At 48.1% G+C, this 17,852-nt stretch overlaps 1 protein-coding gene across 1 annotated transcript in view; it reads right to left on the reverse strand.

Moving 5' to 3' along the window:
• Positions 1-17,852, reverse strand: part of PKD1 (polycystin 1, transient receptor potential channel interacting) — a 1,742,473-nt gene that overhangs the window by 1,282,150 nt on the left and 442,471 nt on the right. The window contains exon 11 of the mRNA XM_069647332.1: positions 15,213-15,965. Coding sequence (XP_069503433.1) covers positions 15,213-15,965 — 753 coding nt within the window. The remainder of the gene's footprint in view (positions 1-15,212; positions 15,966-17,852) is intronic.

A 17,852-nucleotide genomic window follows, 5' to 3' on the forward strand; every position in this document is an offset into this window, starting at 1 on the left:
TGGCCCTGTGGTTCCCTTCACGACCGGGCACTGGCGTTTCCCATCTTTCTAAGTGGAGCTATTGGGCATTCTTTGACAGTATGGTTGTTGGCCCCGCAATACATGCAGAGTCCTAGGGATTTTCTCCTAGCCCATTCTTCCACTGAAAGAGGGCCTCGAGTAGTTCCTAGCTGCATCGGTTCTTCGGGGGAAGTAGTTTTATGCACGATAGGGGTGTTGTCTGATAATGACCTAGGATTCTTGCCCTTTCTTCTTTCTCGATTTCTCTCTTGTAGTCGATAGTCCAGTTGCATGACTAACGCAATGAACTCAGCCATGATCTGTGGGCGTGGGACGCGGGACACTTCGTCTTTTAATTCTTCGGACAGACCTCGTCTAAAGATCGTGGTTAAGGTGTCATTAGCCCAGGAAGTGTCTGAAGCATACTGTTTGAATTTGGTAACATAATTCTGGATATCGAGATTGCCTTGCTTTAGGTCCATAAGACGTTCTTGTGAGGCTATCACTATTTCCTGCCTACCAAACATGCTTTTAACACTATTGCAGAAGGCAGGATATTAATCCAGAATTGGGTTATTATTAACCACTAAAGGGGTTGCCCAGGCTAGGGCTGCGCCCCCGTCATTTGGGCTATCATGTGTCCCACTTTATCCCTATCTGTTGGGAAGAAGGCTGTTTTGAAAGCGAATTGAATGGTACAGGACTCCAAGAATTCCTTGACCATATGTGGGTTACCATCAAAACGTCCCGAAGGGAGGGGACCTGGCGGAACCTCCGCACTATGGGCTGCTCGGTTAGCCTGATGTCTTAATGTGAGGTTTTCTTGTTTTAATTGCTGTACCTCTGTAGAGAGCGCTTGGACAGCGTTAACTAATTGCTGTATCTGCTGTTCCATAGCGTCTGAATTCTGATTACCCACAATATCTAGACCACCAAAGTCTTTCTTTTAGGCGTTGCTACTGTTATCTGCTCAAGCTCCAAAACCAATAAAGCAGGTGGATTTTCAATCCAAGGCAAAGGTAGTCTTGATAAGTACAGGCAATCAGAATAACAGTAGGCTCTCTTACCTTGTCTTCAAATGCAGTGTGGGTATTAGGGAAATACCTGAATCCCCCTCTCCCTGCCTAATGAAACAGGCGTGGAGTCGAGGCGTCAGGGAAACCCTTGGTCGGGGAAAAACCCTGGTAGCTGGGGATCGTGGAGGTTTCCAGAAGATGGCTGTCGAGACTAGCGAGCGTCGAGAGTCACCCACAGAAGGCACTAATATGTCGAGGGTGTTGGTGTCCGTGTCTATGCCTCTGACTGTAGATACAAATTAAGAAAAGTAAGTGTTCTGGGTTTTATAGTAAGGGAAATGTAAAAGTAGGAAAGAAATGACAACTGTACCTTGGGTGGAGTCCTAATGGGTTTCAGGTGTTGGTCACAAGGTTGCTGGCGTTCGGCCCCCTGCGAAGAGGTGACTGGAATGCCGAGGTACGTTCTGTGAATATGCGAGATAAAGGTAAGAACAGAACGGTACGGCTGATCTAAGAGTGGGATGTACATGTAGCGTACCTACCCTAGTATGCAAAGGGTTTTAATTCCCTCCGTGTGAAGACGTAACATCTATGGAGGAAGAGGAGTCTGGGTACTGTAGTTCTGGAGGGATTCTGCGCTTGCTAATACGGAGTGAAAGAAAAACGGTTAACCACGGATCCAAATAAAGGGAATAGTTAGGGAAATCGCGGATCACTTACTGGAGAGCAAATGCCATAATGCCTAAGTAGGAGACCTGAACCGGAAGGGACTGGTCTGGGAATTCGTCCACGAGGAGACTGTATAGGGAAACGAGAGAGAGAGATTAGAAGGGAGTAGGAACGAAGAGGTTAGTAGAGCGGTCTGGGATATCTAAATGATTCCTAGTTACTCACGGAGCGTGGCTCACGATAGTCGTAGCAACGCGCTAGTCCTTTGGGGTTTATGCCGGAAATACTCTTCCGTGCTGATGAGGAGGAGTCACAGCCTCTCGATCCGATCGAAGAACTGGACCAGCGCACGAAGGAATTGGCACCATCTTGGAAGGATACCTTCGTACCCCGTGAACATACCGCCAACGGCACCACACAGACCAGTTCCGTGTCGCACTCGTGACACGTGTGTTATTGTAAATGTACATATAAATGTTGTGTGCACACAGTGTATGTCAGTGGAGGTGCTGGGTACATTTGTGTGTGAGTGAGGGTGTGTGCAAGCATATGTGTGTTGACTATTGAGTCTGAATGAATGATAAATAATGCACTGTTTGTACGTTATAGTGGAATTAAGTTTGTGAGTGTTATGTTGTGTTACTGGGTACATGGCAGGCCAGCTGAAGATGTGTGGGGACCCAATTGAATTTTAAAGATACGCCACCAGTCTTATGAAAGTTATAACAGAGCGTCAGCAATGGACTCTTGTGGTGTAGTAGTTCAGTGTTATACCTCAGGGATTTAGGTTGTTTGACCGACGTACAAAATCACGGTGGAATTAACTGTAGTCATTTTCGCTGCGAATACGTTTTTACCTCGGTACAAAAAACCAAACCCATGTCCCCTCAAACCACCAGTACACCCCCCACTTACCTTTTCTCCATCTTCTGCCTCTCCTGTAACCTGCAGTGTCAGATCCATCCCTTTAATGCAGGTCGGATCTGACGCTGCAGCGTCCCTTTTCTTCTTTTTTTGTTGGCTCCCCTGCCACCAATGCTGAGGAAGTGGGGGACACCTCCGCAACCGCCGAAGCCAAAAATACCGAACATGGGCTGAGGAGGCCAACCCTGCAACCACTGCTCTTCATGTTCGATATCTTCAGCTTCGAACTAATGGTGGTGACCGATGGTCAAATCTACCATTCAACCAAATATTTTTAAACAATTTGGCCGAAACGATCACTCAGAGCTACCATCCGCCCTCCCTTCACCCAACCCCTTTCCTTCAGTTGTCATGTCTCCCCAACATTTTCAGCAAAGTTACTTCACTGCATGCTACTGAATGATGAGTTCTTGATTTCGCTCAAGCTTATCATTGCCCAGTACATTGCAATAACCTAGGAGGGGTATGATGCTGCAGAGAGAAGGCCACCACAGTGAATAGGGTCGTCACACCAGAATTGAGAGAGTTTGAAGTACGCTGAACATTTTTTGTTGGAGGCCCCTGTGTTCTCAGGAATGAAAGAAGATTTTATAGAAATCAGATCTTTACCAATGGGATTTTTTCCAGAAGTGAAGCAATGTAAAGGCTCTGAGCATTTTGTAATGGCGATGTGAAAATAAATGGTACACAGCTTTGTGAATAATAACAACCAAGAAAAGTTTGAAGGGGATATACTGAGTGGTGAAGTCCTGATGAAGGCCCATTTTTTAACAACAAAGGTTCCTAAGCCACTGGCGAGGGGAAACCTGGATGTTCTAGGGCCAAAACATAGTAGTGTCAATGAGATATGTTGTTTTTTGAGACATTGTACTAGGGGATTCTGTCAGACCTGGCAAATGTGTAGGTCAAAACATGAGCATTTCATTAGTGAATTATGTTCAGATGTTAAGTCAGTGGCACAACTGTACATTTACTTGTAAAGGTGACTTTTGAAAACATTAAAGCAGTTGTGTGAAGCTTGAATGACCTGTGTCAGACCACACGTATATACAATTGTATCAATCATTTAGATTCAGTGATGTGTAGACTGGCAGTGAGTAATTCGTATCACATATGAACCCCCACACAGTTGAGTGGATATTGTTTGTGTTTGCAGTTTGGTTATCATTGAGTAAGCAAATTTTGTGTGAGCGACCAATATCTATACTGTTTTTAATTGTGTATAGTTTACATTAAATGCTTTATTTTTCTAAAGGACTGGACTGAGTTGTGAATTGGGGCAATCAAGTGGCAAGGTATTTTGCTTAAGAAGTTCCTAACGCGTGTAAGGAGTGTCGAGGAAATATTGAGCATGTGATACTCCCATTGAGGTGTTTAGTACATTGCATTGCAATAACCTGCCTGGCATCTGTCACACCGACAGAGGCACACATTAGACACTTTGACAAAACACCAAACATGAGCCACATGGGGCATCTTTCTATGTTGTGCCCTTCCATCCGTGCACCTATGCGCCAGTCTACAACCTCCAAACATGCCATTTGTGGAGTCTGTTCACCAACCCTGTACCTCAGGAGGTTTGAGGCTTGCTTCTGTAGTATATCATAGGTTGACATCACATCGTGTCACTGTACAATAGGGCATAAGTATCTAGCCATCTGTGAGGACGACACCAAGCCATGTGTAGTTTGGATACAAAACCAGCTTTGCAAAAGTTTGAATGGGACATCCTATGTAGAGTGCGGGGTGAGACAATTAAATGGATTAGAGCAAACTTGTCTTTGTACAGCAGCCCATGTGCTAGATAAAGCCAATTACAATTCCCCAGTGTTAAGAGACAGGGTTTATTTCCCTCACTTATTTCCTCTTTTTGGAGCAACGTGCTCAGAAAATAGGAGAAGAAAGGGAATTGAATGGATTTCAACACAAGATTTTTAGAAGGTGAATAGCCCAAAAACACACACAATCGTTGAATATACTTGCTTATCTGAATACACATTTCGGAAAGACACAGATCATGATGTGGAACTGTCCAACTGATAAACCTACAGTTAAAGACATGAGATACTTGGAAGTCCCCATTAAAAACGGAAACATTTTCAGAGATTAAATAATCGTGCTAAGAAGGGATAAATGGGAAACAATTAATTTACATTTGATGGAGTGTATAACTATGGGAGATATGGAAAAACCAATTGCCTCTCAAAAGGGCGGTAAGGCAGCTGGGCCTGACCTTATCCCGGCGGACTTGTTTAAGGACGAGGCGGCTATCTGGTCCCTGGTTTTGTGCCGGGTATTTAATGCAGTGAAAAGAGATGGTGAAATCCCTGTATCTTGGCGCAAGGTGACGATAATACCCTTGTACAAAAAAGGGGAGAGGGATAACCCGGCTAATTACTGCCCAATATCTCTCCTTGATAGCACAGGTAAACCTTTTGGAAAGACCATCTTAAGTTACTTACAAGAGTGGGTTGACAGCAATAACATTATAAGTGAGCTACAAGGTGGCTTCAGAAGGAATAGAAGAACAATATATCATTGTTTCTCACTTCTCATGTTGATCCAGAAATACACAGTATTAAAACAAATGAAAGGAACAAGTTACTTACCTGTAACTGTTGTTCTCCAGCATGGGTCTGGCATGGATTCACATGCTCATGAATATTCCCCGTCGTCAGGCTGGGAATCCTCGGTAAAGAAAAAACCAGTATCAGTTTCGTTTCTGATCTGTCTTTCGTAGTAATAACCAATCACTGGTCTCTGCGTCATACTGACCACAGCCAATGACTGCCCTCTACCTAAGCACCGCCTCTGGCAGCCATCTTCAGATTTGGAAGCACGTGAAGTGGCAGTATGACCAAGTGAAGAGCCGCAGAGGGGTAGGCGGGAGGGTTCGCATGTGAATCCATGCCAGACCCATGCTGGAGAACAACAGTTACAGGTAAGTAACTTGTTCCTTCTCCAGCATGGGGTCTGGCATGGATTCACATGCTCATGAATAAAGAATACATAGCAGTACACACATGCACAACCACGGGAGGTGGCAAAGGCTCAACATTAAGCATTACCTCAAACTCAACATTAAGCATCTTACCTCCTCACCAGGCTCACCTCAGGCGAACAGGTTGCGCAGCACTGCTTGGCCGACCCTGGACTCCTCCCTGGAATCCCGATCGACGCAGTAGAATTTTGTGAAGGTGTGCGTCGACCTCCACGTAGCAGCCCTGCATATGTCCAGCAGGGGCACACCAGAAAGGAACGCTGTGGTAGCTGCGATCGCTCTGGTGGAATGGGCTCTCGGACGGCCAGGCAGCGGTCGGTTTGCCAACCGATGACAGTACATGATACAGCCGGAGAGCCATCTGGAAATGGAAGCCTTCGAGAGAGCCTTCCCCTGATTGACAGGTCCAAAGTTCACAAAGAGTTGTGACGTCTTCCGAAAACCCTTCGTGCGGTCCACGTAGAACTTCAGCGCTCTAGCTACATCCAGCGAGTGCAAAGTCCTCTCAGCCGGCGACGAAGGCGACGGGAAGAACACAGGTAACACCAAGGGTTCGTTGAGATGGAAGTCCGACGGTACCTTGGGCATGAAGGAGGGGTGCGTCCTGAGCACTACCCTCGTGTCGTGGAAAGTCAAGTACGGGGCCTTGCAGGAAAGGGCCTGGATCTCTCCCACTCGTCGTGCGGAGGTGATGGCCACAAGAAAAGCTGTTTTCCACGATAGAAACTTCAACGGGGCCGAGTGCAGAGGCTCGAACGGAGGTCCCATGAGCTTGGTCAGCACCACGTTGAGCTCCCACGCCGGGGCCGGAGCCTTCACCGGCGGGAACGATCTGAACAGTCCCTTCATGAACTCTTTCACCAGACGATGAGACCACAAGGACGTCCGCCCCGTGGTTCTGGTGTATCGGGAGATCGCAGCAAGATGAATCTTGATGGACGCGTGTGCCAGACCAGCTTTGGCCAGCGTCAGCAGGTACGGCAGTACTTGGGGGGCCGTAATCCGTAGAGGGTTAATCTTCTGTGCGTGGCACCAGACAGAGAACCTCTTCCATTTGTGTCCGTAGCATTTAAGAGTCGAGGACGCCCTGGCCTTTGCAAGAACCTCTCTGCAATCGGCCGGTATGTCGTATCCTCCAAACTCTAGCGCTGCAGGAGCCAGGCCTGCAAGTTCAGCGACTTCGGGTCGTGGTGGAGGATGGCGCCTCCTTCCCTGGAGAGTAGATCCGCGTCCGCCGGCAGCTTGATCGGCGGGGACGCTGACAAGTCCAGAAGGTCCGGGAACCATATCTGCCTCGGCCACGCAGGTGCGACGAGGATCATCCTGCACCGTGACCTCTTGAGCTGGTTGACGAGCCGGATTAGCAGAGGCAAGGGAGGGAACGCGTAGAGGAACAGGCCCTCCCAGGGGAACGAGAAAGCATCGCCCATGCTCCTCGTCTGGGGAAACCTGCTGGCGAACCTCCGGCACTTGGTGTTCGTCGCCGTCGCGAACAGGTCGATCTGGGGGTGTGCCCCACCCTCGGAAGAGGCGATCCACCAGATCCTGCCGTAGTTCCCACTCGTGGCACGAGCGCAGCTCCCTGCTGAGTGAGTCGGCGATGGTGTTTTTTATCCCTGCCAGATGAAACGGCACCAGAAAAATCCCTTGGGCAACGGCCCAATGCCACAGGTCCTGCGCCTCCTTGGACAGCGCTGGGGACCTGGTTCCGCCCTGTTTCCTGATGTAAAACATGGTGGTGGTGTTGTCGGTGAAGATCCTCACCACCTTGCCCTTGAGGGACGGAAGGAAGGACCTGAGGGCCCAAAACACTGCACGGAGCTCCAGGACGTTGATATGCAGGGACTTCTCCGTCGGGAGCCAGAGTCCCCTTGCGTGCATATTTTCGGTGTGCGCTCCCCACCCTTCCAGGGAGGCATCCCGTCGAGCTTGATCCTTTCCTCGAAGCTGCCCGTCGTCTGGATCCAGCGCGCATCCAGGAATTCTTGCAACGGGCGCATCCGGAGCCTGCACATGGGAATGAGGTAGATGCAGGAAGACATCATCCCGAGGAGGGACTTGATGGACCTCACTTTGGCCGCGTCGGCCACCAACATCCGTTGCACCTTGCCCAAGATGGTCCTGGTCCTATCCTCCGACGGGGAGGCCAGAAGGGACACTGTGTCGAGCCTGGCTCCCAGAAACAGTGCGACTTGCGCGGGCACCAGGTGGGATTTGGCGTAGTTCACGGAGAATCCCAGGTCCATGAGGAGTTGGACGGTCCTTGCCGTGTGGACCACGGCGAGCTCCCTCGTCTTGGCGCGGATGAGCCAGTCGTCCAGGTAGGGGTAGACGTGAATCCCCTCGCGGCGCAGCTGCGCCGCCACCGGTGCGAGGCACTTGGTGAATACCCTGGGTGCCGACCGTAGTCCGAAGGGAAGGGCTTTGAACTGGTAATGACGCCCTTGGACCACGAATCTGAGGAATTTGCGGTGCCCCTTTAGGATGGGAATGTGGAAGTAGGCATCCTCCAAATCCAACGACGATAGGAAGTCTCCTTCCTCCAGCTGACCCAAGACGTGCTGGAGGGTGACCATCCGGAACTTCTGCGCCTTGATGAACTTGTTCAGACGTCGCAGGTCTAGGATGGGGCGTCATCCTCCCGTCTTCTTCTTCACGAGGAAGTATCTCGAGTAGACTCCGGAGCCCCGAAGCCTCTTTGGGACGAGTTCGATGGCGCCCTTTCTGAGCATCGCCTTTACCTCCAGGAGAAGTTGAGGGACGTGAAGTTCTTTCCTGGCCACGGGGGGGACGCGCGGGCACCTTCTTTGAAACTCGAGCGCGTGGCCCCGGGCCAGGGCGTCCAGCACCCAACGGTCGGTGGAGATGGACTCCCACACGCTGACGAAGCCCGCCAGCCGGCCTCCCACCGGGGTGCTTCGGTGGGGGCCCGACCCCACGGCCGGTTCAATCCTGCTTGGACGCGGCCTTGCCGCCTTGACCTCCTTGGCGACGACGGCGGGGTCCGCTAGACTTGCCTCGTCCTCTGTAGGCCTCTTGCGACGACGAGCGGGCCGCTTGACGGTAGGAAGCGAAACCGCCGCCGGAACCTTTGGAGGCGCCCTTGCCTCCGCCGCTCCGAAAGGGCGTCCGTCGTTGCAGGACTCCAAGGGCCCGGGCCGTCTCAGTATCCGCCTTGATGGCCTGAAGGGAATCGTCCACTGTCTTCCCAAACAGGTTGTTCCCGTCGAAGGGCATGTCCAGGACTCTGGTCTGGACGTCCTGCCGGAAGTCCGTAGCTTTGAGCCATCCACGACGTCGAAGGCAAACGCCGTTGCCCAGCTGGCGGAACCCGGTGTCGGCGATGTCCGTCGCCACGGTGATGGCGTGGTCCGAGGCCACCTCACCTTCCTGCAGGATCTCAAGGGCCTCCGCCCTCTTGTCGTCCGGCAGAAAATCCAGCAGGGGAGCTATCTTGTACCAGAGCTCCCTGTCATAGCGGGCCACGATAGCCAAGGCGTTGGCCGCTTTAATCGTCGTCGCTGCCGACGAGATGACTCTACGTCCCATAGCATCCAATTTCTTTCCCTCGCCGTCCGGCGGGGAAGTCGATGTGGAGGCCGTACCCCCCCCCCGCTTTCTTCCTGGCTGCCGCGGAGACGACGGAGTCCGGGGTAGGCTGCGCCCGGAGGCACAGGGGGGCCGTGTCCGGGACCCGGTACTTTTTCTCGTACCGGTCTCTTCTAGCTGGTGTCGTGGAAGGGTTCTTGAGGAGGGAAAGGCCCTCATCCCAAATGTCGTCCAACAGAGGCACTGCGAGGACCGTCTTCCTCTTGGCCTCGCGCCGCTGATAAAGGAAGCCTTCCTTTTTCTTCTCCTCAGGGCAGAGTTGGAAAAGCTCGGAAGCCCTGGAGATCATGGAGTGGAAAGATCCGATCTCGTCGGGCGGAGAAGCCCTGGTGGGAGGCGACGACGGAAAATCCTCGTCGTATGCCTCGTCGTCCGTACCCGTCGCTGCCGTGTCAGTCCCCGTTTCATCCCCTCGGGTGGACGGGGAGGAGGGCTGGAAGGGGCGCGACGGTTGAAAAGGAGGTGGTGGATGGATCCTTCTTTTCTTGGTAGGGGGAACACCAGAAGGTCCCGGTTCTGGATCCCCCGACGGGAGAGGTTCCTCCGTCGGTAACGGTAGCCTCGTCCTTATCTCGGAGCATAAGGACTGTATGGCCAACAAAATGGCCGCCGAGTTGTCTTGCGGCGCTGGCAGAGGGGAATCCGACGGGCGAGCAGGGGCCCCGTCGGTATCCTCGACGATGTCGTCGTCGTCACCTGCGTCGGGGTCCATTCCGACGGGCTGGCCTTCTTCCACGCCTAGGCCGTGGCTTAAGACCTCGATCAGCTCCTCTTCTGAGGTTGAGGCCGAATCTCCGACGACGCCCTGCCCCCCCTTCTTATTCCCCACGGAGGGTTTCACGGGGGTCCTATCGATGGGCACAAAGGAAGACTCCCTCCGAGGAGGCAGGGAGATTCTGGGCCCTGAGGTCGCCACCACTGGTGCAGCCACCACAGGCTGAGCCAGGGCCGCCGCGACCGTTTCGATAGAGGGCTTGGTCGGATGGATCAAGGCCTTCACCACCTTAGGTGCGCTCACCGCCTTATCCTTGAGGGAGGGGGCACTGCCACGCTCCTCCTCTGCCTTAGAGCTCGACCGGGGCCTCTCCAGGAGCTTCGCCGGGTGCTCGGCCTTCCTCTTACCCGACCCAGAGCGTTGGCTCGTGGTTGATGGTGCCGGGGAGGGTGCGCCCTGCCTGGCGCCCGTAGAGCCCGACCGTTCGGCGCTCCCGGTGCCAGCGGACTCGCGGTGCTTGGCCTTATGTTGGGCCCCCGTCGCCGGGGCGCCCTCAAAGGTCTTAGAAGACCGCTCGGATTTCTTCTTCTTCTCGCCAGACGGGCTCTTACCCTCCAGCCAGTTGGCGAGACGTTGATGGCGGTCCTTCATGGTCCGTTCCGACATGTTGCCGCAAAACGCACAGTCCTTCTCCACGTGCGTCTTGTCCTCATGAAGGCAGTAAAGGCAGAAAGAGTGTTCGTCCTCCTTGAAGACGTTCTGCAGCTGGCATCCAGGGCAGACCCTGAACAGCTTTCCGGGCGTCGAGCTTCCCTTCTCCTGGGCCATCTCCGAGACCGGGCCTGAGAAGCTTCTGGATTCCTCCGAAGTGTAGCTCGACGAAATCTTCACCCTTGAGGGGCACAGATGAATCCGACACGGGTCCCCGTTGATCGGATGTAGGATCGGTGGAGCTTGAGGCTCTTTTGACCGAAAGAATTGAAGTTTTTTGTGAAAAAAGCGCGAAAAATAGCACTAACGCTCGAGAGCAATAGCACGAGGATCCCAACACATGAACGTGCGGTAAAAATCTGAAGATGGCTGCCAGAGGCGGTGCTTAGGTAGAGGGCAGTCATTGGCTGTGGTCAGTATGACGCAGAGACCAGTGATTGGTTATTACTACGAAAGACAGATCAGAAACGAAACTGATACTGGTTTTTTCTTTACCGAGGATTCCCAGCCTGACGACGGGGAATATTCATGAACATGTGAATCCATGCCAGACCCCATGCTGGAGAACTATATGCTACCTTCCTTGATCTGAGGACAGCATTTGATTCGGTATCTAGGGAAATGTTATGGAAGGTATTAACCACACGTGAAGTACCAGCACATTTGATTAGGATCATTCAGCTCCTCTATTCTGGAAACAGCGCCTCCGTTTGCTATGGCTTAGGAGGTGAGAACACCATAGCATTTGAAGTAGTAAAAGGGGTTAGGCACGGTTGTTCGCTGGCCCCCCTCCTGTTCAATCTTTATATTCAAGAAATAATAGATAAACTATTAAAATATTGGCAGGATTGCCCTAAATTGGCCACAGACAAGTACCCTGCGTTACGCGGATGAAGCAGTTTTATTGGAAACAACCCTGCAAGGTTTGAAAAAATCCTTGGCAATATTCATGTCGAAATGTAAAGAGTTGGATCTGAACCTAAATACTGGAAAATCAAAAGTAGTGGTGTTCAAGCCCTGATTTCCAAAATCTATACTCTTGGTGCTAAAAGTGAATGGAGAGCAACTAGAGCAAGTCAAAAACTTTGATTACCTTGTGGTAAGATACCAAGAATCAGAGGGGTGGGTATCCCAAGTAAAAAAATCTGTCTCTACATTAGAAAAATAAGGGGGTTCTTTCCAGGTATTCCATGCAAGTCATGGCCAAGGGGCAATTTTGCCAGCACTAGACCTATACGCAGAGCAGGCCGTTCAAGCAGCATTATATGGGGCGGAACTATGGGGCTATGCCAACCTGGGAAAACTCTCTATCGAACAAAGATTTTTAAAGAAACTAGTTTAATTGCCGAAGAGCACTCCATCTGCACTGTTACTTCTGGAGTTAAAAGTAACCCCATTGGCAACTATAGCGTCTATTAGCCCTGCCCTTTTCTGGTTTAAACTATGGAACCAGGAAGGGCTAGAGAAACAAAGAGAAGCTTTAAATCATTTAATGTCATTAAATGGAGGGAAGTCCGCCGTGTAAAAAAGACCCTTTTAGAAATCGGGGGCAGTAATCTATGGGAAAACCCTCAAAACCAGCCGTTGGTAATTAGAAAGGCCCAAAGGGTCAGGGAGGCACAAAGTGCGAGGGACTCTTTGGTTGCGGATGCCTTGAAGCTCAAACTGGGCCTTATCTCCCCTCAGTATGATAAATCCCTATACATGAGGGTGAGATTGGAGACCCTGCCAGTGGGCGCTTTCACATACACCTGGAAAGAGACGAATACAGATAAATGCCAGATGTGCAGGGAGGCTGCTGAATCAATGACGAATTTTATGCTGCTATGTGGAAAAAAAACAGTTGAGGCATTTAGGCCGATACTCAGGGAAGCAGAGACAAGAGACACCAGAACAGCAATGCTGTTTTTGCACCAATGTACATTATCACATGTAGTTTTTGCGGTTGCACAGATCATGGCTTCTAAGAAACAAGCTGATAAACCAACCCATTATGGAAATTGGGCAGTTAAAAATAGGGTCAGACGGTGCGAGCTGGGCTCTCCTCTGAGCTATGATCCGAAATGTAGCTTGATCATTAGAGATTAATTTTATACTGCCAAATGGGTCAGTTTTATGGGATGAGAAATGTCTAATGATTTAGATTTGGCAATTTTATGTTAGTATTTTTAAAGCATTGTTAAATTTGTATCCCCTTTTTTTACTGTGCATTGTATGTGTTGACTTGAAGACTTTATGTTGAATAAAAGCATTTCTAATGACTGATTTCATGGAGTGAATTTACTTAAAACCTTGACAGTACCAAGATTTCTTTCTATATTTAATGCATTACCAGTCTCATTTATGTCAACACTTTTTGCATGTTTTGTATGACAATATAACATAGCAAAGATCACTTGGCCTAAAATAGCAAGACTCGATCTTAAGTGGGATATTTCCAAACATTAAGCCATGTTTTTGGCATCGTGTCTGTAAAGATAATATTAATTCCTCAACTCCTTGTTAGAACCCGACAGATGTTTCGTTATTACAATCATTAATTGGAATGGTGGAATTGCAGTATAATGCTTGAAGTTTCGTATCGCCAACATATTTTTAAAATGTGCATAAAGAGGTCTGGGAAACCCTCTACCGGTATGAACACGGCCCATTGACCTGTTCTTGGGTGGATTGCCCCCGGAAGGGTTTCAACCACGCTTTAGCTCACTATGCTTTCCACAGAAGAGAAATTTCCATACACATATCAGTCTTTGTCCCACAAAGGTCAATGGGCCGTGTTCGTGCCGGTAGAGAGACTCCTAGAACCCTCCTTGTTTTGTATATTAAGTAACTTTGGGTCTCACCCTAAGTTACCAGGGGAATCCAGACGTGGACACCTTGCTCACTGTTCTTAGAGAGGCACAGCTCCACCTCACTGATGAGGCCCCACTAAGCCGAAACACGTGTCTGGGGTTGCTGTTGGTACTCTTGTTCAGAGGAGAATTGCCTAGCATTTCAGTGCTGGCATGCCCTTGGGCAGGCACAGCTCCACCTCACTGATGAGGCCCCACTAAGGCGAAACACGTGTCTGGGGTTGCTGTTGGTACTCTTATTCAGAGGAGAATTGCCTAGCATTTCGGTGCTGGCATGCCCTTGGGCAGGACAAAGACTGATATGCAGGGATATTTCTCCTTTGTGAAAGGGACAGTGAGCTAAAGACTTGGTTGAGACTTTCCCGGGGCCCATCCGCCCAAGACCAGGTGAATGAGCTGTGTTTGTGCCGTAGAGAGACTCCCAGAACCCTCCTTGTTTTGTATATTTTTAAAATGCTTGATTGAAAATGGTTAATATATACATGTGAAGGATGCTACAGAATCCCCACATACTGCATTACTACAGAAATGGTCCCTTTATCCCTTGTCATATAATCTGTTTCTCCACTCAGATTGTCAGGGAATACATTCTGGTGATAGACATCATATGGGAGGTACATTTGTGATAGATTAAATAGTATAAAGTAAATTGGGCTATCTAGAGACTTGGGCAAGGATATCTCTTTTGCAGATTAATTTTATTTTAACACTGTTTTAGATTCAAGCAATTATATAAAGATGATCAGACAGTTTTATAAATATCTGTGAACGGAACTCTCCAAGATGTTTTATTTAGGTGTTTGTTACTTGTCTGAAACACATATTTCACTTTCTAAAAAATGATAATAGAATTCAATCGTACAACAGAAGCTGATATACTTAGTAAATGGAATTCCATTCTTGAAGAAAAATCAAATAAAGATTTTATGAAAGTCTAAAAAGATGCCACCATAATGTTTTACTTTCTAATTTGCAGAAAGTTCAATATTCTGACACATATATTGTAGAGCTAACACAGGAGAAATTGTCTAGGTTTGATATACTTAAGGTGTATGTTTGTTCAACATGTGGAGATAAATGTATTACAACACAACAGTCACGTATTGTTCTTAATTAGAAATATTTTGGAGAAAAACATTTTGAGGTACCACTGAGATAATGTAAGGCAACAAAAAAGCCATTATATTTGCAGCGTAAAACGTTATCAGGGTTTTCATATGTTTATCATTACAATGGAGTAATGTATTATGGGGAACTATAAAGCACAAGTCCCACCAGAAGGTCCTAGGTGATGGAACAATGATTGTTGATATGCAGCAACAGACATATGTTTTTTGTTGTGTAGTAAACAGGGAATAACATAACACTTTGATGCACATTTTTTATCTGGGTGATTAACTCAAAATTAAGGGAATGTAGACAAAAGGCCTTATGTGTGAATTAATTTTTTCTCCACTTTTGCGAATGTACCTGGACTACTGTCCTAACTCATTTCTAAATGGAAATGTATGGGCATTTTATGCAATGCATATTTGTGACTCTAGAATTCAGATGATATATATACACATTTGTGTTCAGTAAAAAATTACCATGTGATGGCAGAACTGAGCAAAGGAGGGGCTGCAAACAAATCCCAGTATTTGGTAGGTTGTATCCCTTTTCACATCCAAATAATGGATAACAAAACATCACACATTAAATATGGAGCTACTCACCACTCGATTATTCAGCAGTACACGGGTCTCTGGGTCCGGTTGTGCACTCAGCCCTCTAATAGGTTCCTCCTCCTTCACGCTGACAGTAATATTCTGGGAGCTCACCACGTTCTTTGCTGTAATTAAGACCGACGTCAGTCCTTCGCCAAGGCCTTCCAGTGGGATCACTGAAAACCAAGTGTCACTGGTCTCTCTCACGCATTCAGAGGTCAGCAAGGTCACAGCAGCAGGGCACGTTGCTTGAAATCGGGAAGTCTGATTGCCATCCTCCCAGTATGCCAATGAATCTGCTCCCCCAGAACGGATCTTCAACCCAACAAAAGTCTGGTTCTTAGTGCCATAGACAATGCCAGATTGGACAGCTGGGTAAATGACCTGGAGGCCAGAAATTGGGGTGATTACCAGAAAATGGCAGGAAACGTTTGTTGTAGAAACTGTGTTCTGCACACTGGCTTTCACTGTGTATAGGCCTGGTTTCTGCATGCCAGAATTATGTCGCTGTTTGATGACAGGAGACACTTTTTGTTCTGTTGAGAACACCCTCAAGACGCAGTCTGTCTCATTGTGCCAGGTGCCATGAGTCAGGCCAGGTATGTCTGAAAGCCAGTCAGAAGAGTTGATACTGAAATACCCAGGACCCTGGGGCACTGCCGTGTCATTGAGGCACTGAAGGAACATCCCAGGGTCAGCATCGTGCTGGATACCAAAAGTATGATTCAGCCCAACAAGGAAACCTTCCCCCTCTAATGAAACCTGTCAAGGAGAGAATGGCAAAGACGGTTAGTTGGAAGAGAAAGCAGTAACCCATCCATACTATGTAACCAGTGTATTTACAAAGTATATTACAGTGTACATGCAGTTAGGAGACATAAATCCAACTAGCAGCAAAGTAACTGTTGTTTTAGAGTGTGCACATTTAAACAACAATATATGCTTCATAACACAGGACAATCCCTGCTATCAAAGTGTCCAAGGCTGTGACTAAGTTTCCTGAAAAGGCACATCTTGCCTTTTTCTAACTGCATATCAAGCATTCTAATATCCAAACCTCTCTATGGTGAGATTTGTATCCCCAAAAAGAAACTCAAAAAGCCACAGGAAAGGTATTAGGACAAAGATTGATTCACACTGTTAAAGTAACTTATGTATCCTTAAACCAAAACACTCGAATTACCAACATGTGGGTGCAGTGCCATCTTTGGGAAAGTGTCAAGAAGTGCCCAAGAAACCTCCAGTTCCTTATCAGACTGTTGCATGGAATTCTGTAGACCTACTGTGCATAGTCAGACTTCGTATGCATAGGAACAAGAAAAAACAATGCAGATTTTGAAAGCTGTAGTTGGGCAAGGAAGTTGGTTGGCAAAAGAGTACCATGTGAAACACTTTTGAAAAAAATGAAGGACACGCTTTTTCAAGAGTGGGAAATGAGAAATCAATGTGATGAGAGCATATTATAGCTCTTTCTACATGCTCATGAATGAGACAGACCAATGTGGAAACTGAACAGCTATGTGACAGGGGGAAGAACTTTGGAAGCATGTCATTCCAGTGGCCAGATCACAAAAAGAGATTAGACTGAAACTTTGAGCTCTTTCAACACTTATTCTGAAATTCAACGACCATTATGAGCATTTTCAATGTTATTTGCCATGAATGCATTGCAATTAAAATCCTATTGTTTGTACCATTTGTCAATAATATTGTGCAGTGTGTAGGGCGTTTCTGTTTTTCCATAACAAAACAATAGTATTTTATCCATTTGGAAAACACCCAATTCTGGGGTGCTTTTTTGATACAGTCAAGATTGCTGGTGAAAACAAATCCTACCACTGCTGTACTCTTGTACAGGGTGGGACTTTTTTTCTGGGATCTCGTTTCTGTGTTGACCACAAGTACATATATGCATGCTATGCCTAAAATAACTTCATATATTGCGTTGCCTGAGAAAAGCAAATACAAAAGCACATCCAATCCGAGATCACTTGAGAAATTAATGTAGCAACATTCTCCAAGAGATAAACATCTCAAACTAAATCTTAAAGGGGAGCCACACTTGAAAGTTGCTGCAGTGATAAGAATGCCACGTGGACTGACTATACTGATCTCAAAGAAATTAACTTTGAGTGAGATATCTAGTGTTGAGGGAAGAAGGTTAAGATTAACCACTGATAGATATGGTATTAAATACTCGGAGGGGAATATGAAAAATGTGCTCACCATAGTGACTCCTTTATTCCGAGACCTTAGTTCACTTTGCTCCATACTTATCGGATGTACTCGCATGGGGAGGGTATTGCAGCCTTTTTTTCTGCACAAAAAGAACCAACCCAATTTAAACGTGTGCCAATGAACATTAGTGGAATGTAATTCTGCCCGCCATTGCTCACCCATCAGTCCACTTGGGGCAATAACAGGTGGAAACGGGAACAAAGATCCTCATCACGAGTTGGGCGGTCTTCCTTAAATGGGGCGGCAAAGCTATTACCACTGCATTTGAGGGCTTGCCATATCATGAGTTGGGTGGTAAGTGGGACTGTTGTGACTCCAGGGCCTCATCATGAGTTGGGCGGTATCCGCATTGGGATACCGACCGACTTTATTTGCTTAGTGACCACCCGTCCGGCGGAATTACCGCCTGGA

This window comes from Ambystoma mexicanum, chromosome 2q, assembly GCF_040938575.1.
Source record: "Ambystoma mexicanum isolate Mex_15411 chromosome 2q, UKY_AmexF1_1, whole genome shotgun sequence".
In the NCBI taxonomy this organism is placed as follows: Eukaryota; Metazoa; Chordata; class Amphibia; order Caudata; family Ambystomatidae; genus Ambystoma; species Ambystoma mexicanum.